Below are 2,937 nucleotides of genomic sequence, written 5' to 3'. Positions count from 1 at the left end.
CCACCGGGTGCAGGATGAGATCTGGTGAAGATTCACCATCATCACACAATCTGCGAGCAATCAGCAACCGCGCAGCAAATGTGGAAAAGGAAAAACTGCGCTGACTGCAAATATTGGACGCCAAAGTTCCTATAAGAACCATCGACCCAGCTGCAGACAGCTGCTCTGCATTACCCCCCACCTCCGCCTGCCAAGTCACTGGACTGTCAGCACTGTGCAATGCAACACTCACTGCGCCCCCCTCCCCGCCAATTTAAAATGTAATTATTGGGATTACTTTTTATCCTTTATCTACCCCCATATCTTACCCTTCTAATAACCCCCCACACCTACTGCCTAACACTAAAATACCCCCTAAAACTGAACATTTATTTTATAATGATAAAACCTTCCCACCGATGTACAATATGGGTATATAAGTGATAACACAACCAAGCTGAGAGGCCCCGGGAAAACAAAGCTGAATCCAGCAACAGACAGAGCAGAGGAGACAAATACCCCCCCCCCATACCCCGGGGGGTGACAAGTCGGGGCAGGCTGAGATCTCATAAACAGCGACAATCACATTCGGCACTCTGAATCACAGAGAATCCTATGCACCAACACGCCCAACACCCCTCCAATCCAACACTGCAGCCAAATTCCTTCATGCCAATGCTGTGCCCGGCCAGGACTTGTCCCGATCAAAGAGAAATAATCACAGAGATGTGCCAACCTTTTAATTATTGTCAGCAAAACATCGCCCAGCCAAATACCCAGAGGGCTCCGGGGAAATCTTCTGCTTGTCAGGGGTTCCACTGGTGAAATTCTTGAGCTGTACATCTGTGGTGCCCATAATGAGGAATTCTAACCATCTTTGTGTAGTGTTCCTGGGACTGTACACGTGCTGTGCCCATTTGGAGGGGATCCCATCATCCCTGTGCAGAGTTCCTGGTACTGTAGCCCCTGCTGTTCTGAATATGAGGGGCTCCCATCATCTCTGTGCTGGGTTTCTGAGTCTGTACCCCCTGCTATGCCCATTATGAGGGGTCTCCATAAGAAGAGAAGCTGGGACACCCCAGGGTGGGCAGAGTCACCCAAACTCTGCAGACTGATTGGAATAAGGTTTGCATTTCCATGGGTGAGACCATTAGGGGGAAATTATTTTACCTGCTGGATTCAGTGGTCTTTATCATTCTGCACTACACTGCTGTCACCACCAGAGATCACAAACTGCAGGAAGAAAATTCACCCGCTAGGCTCTGCCTACAACTAACATTACTAATGAGGTGAATGAACTTTGAAGGCTGTAAAAAAATCTGCAGAATGTCTGTGTGCAGAAACCGGGGTGGATGTGAAACTACACAGAGTTAGCATTCATCTTTTTTCACAATGCTAAGGTTCTGTGAGACTCAGGTCTGTGGTCACTGCGGGATGGTGAGGGGAGGAAGTGGGGCGACCACTCACTAAAGTCTTCTCAATATGTAAGAAATCTGTACATCTTAAATCATTATCAGCCGCCCCCCCCCCTAATCGTTTTATTGCTCTGCAAGTCGTTTCTCTGAATGATTTACAGATTTCTTGCGGCAGAAACCCGGTGACACAACCAAGGCAGACGGAACGCCTCGTGACACCATGCACAGGTGCTGGCCTTGCAGGGTCAGATGGGTGAGCAATAATTTTATGACCAAGTCTCTACTAAGTTTACAGATTTAATGATCAATTTATTTATAGATCAGCTTGGCTACACCCACTTCCTAGGGATAATAGAATGCAGAAAAAGCAGAACTCCAGACCCAAACACTGACATCATATTCCACCTAGGGAACTCCAAATCCATTTTTCTGCTGGCAGTCCCCCTTCCCTCACTTCCCATAAGAACCCCCCAACCCCCAATTATCACTGGTTGGGTCCCCCAGACATACAATGTGTTCCAGTGACATCTGCCAGGCACCCTGGAGGCTTCCACTCACCCAGTGCAGGGGTTGTTCTGATATTTGGGGGCTGTATAGGAGAATGGGGAGACGTTCTTATCCACAAAAGTGCCGAATCCCAGCCGGAAATTACTGGTGAGTTTCGCCATCTCGGCAGCCAACCGCGTCCCCAAATTTCGGATGTTATCCAAATCGTCCTTCATGGATAGAGACAAATCCATCAGATAATAGAGATCCACCGGATAATCCTCTACTTGCCGCACCTGCATCTTGAAGGAGGCTGCCGCACCTGGAGGAGGACGAGAGGGTCATCATTAGAAAGAGGGGTCTGTGCCTATCATGAGGGGCTCCCACCATCCCTGTGCTGGTTTCCTGGGTCTGTACCCCAACTGTGTCCATTATCAAGGGTTCCCACCATCTATGTGCTGGGTTCCTGGGTCTGTACCCCACTGTGCCTATCATGAGGGGTCCCCACCATCCATATGCTGGGTTCTTGGGTCTGCACCTCCCTTTGCCCACCATGAGAGGCTCCCACCAATTATTTTCTGTTCCTGGGTCTGTACCCCCTGCTGTGCCCATCATGAGGGGTTCCCACCATCTCTGTGCTGGGTTCCTGGGTCTGTACCCCACTGTGCCTATTATGGGAGGTCCCCCACCATCTATATGCTGGGTTCCTGGGTCTGTAACCTCTTTTGCCCACCATGAGGGGCTCCCACCATCCATTTGCTGGGTTCCTGGGTCTGTACCCCCTGCTGTGTCCATCATGAGGGGTTTCCACCATCCCTGTGCTGGGTTCCTGAGTCTGTACCCTGCTGTGGCCATCATGAGGGGTCCCTACCATCCCTGTGTGAGTTGTGTGTGCAGTGTCTGTACCCGGTGGGGTCACTGACCTGGCCGCAGGGACAAGGAAAGGCTCTGCGGGGTCACCTGGATGATGTCGGATTGGGTGGATCCAGAGCCCTTGCTGCTGAGTGGGAGCTTTCTTGTCACATTGACACCACTTTTGGGTCCCTCGATGAACTCG

The 2,937-nt window shown here is 50.5% G+C and overlaps 1 protein-coding gene across 1 annotated transcript in view; it reads right to left on the bottom strand.

The window, feature by feature from the left end:
- Positions 1 to 2,937, bottom strand: part of ITGB5 (integrin subunit beta 5) — a gene marked incomplete in the record, with an annotated part of 23,244 nt that overhangs the window by 16,238 nt on the left and 4,069 nt on the right. The window contains 2 exon segments of the mRNA XM_072417895.1: positions 1,953 to 2,202; positions 2,804 to 2,937. Coding sequence (XP_072273996.1) covers positions 1,953 to 2,202; positions 2,804 to 2,937 — 384 coding nt within the window.

Source organism: Pyxicephalus adspersus, chromosome 7 (genome assembly GCF_032062135.1).
Source record: "Pyxicephalus adspersus chromosome 7, UCB_Pads_2.0, whole genome shotgun sequence".
Lineage (NCBI taxonomy): Eukaryota > Metazoa > Chordata > Amphibia > Anura > Pyxicephalidae > Pyxicephalus > Pyxicephalus adspersus.
Note: the sequence above shows the minus strand (reverse complement) of the source record. Positions and strands in the feature narration are given on the sequence as shown.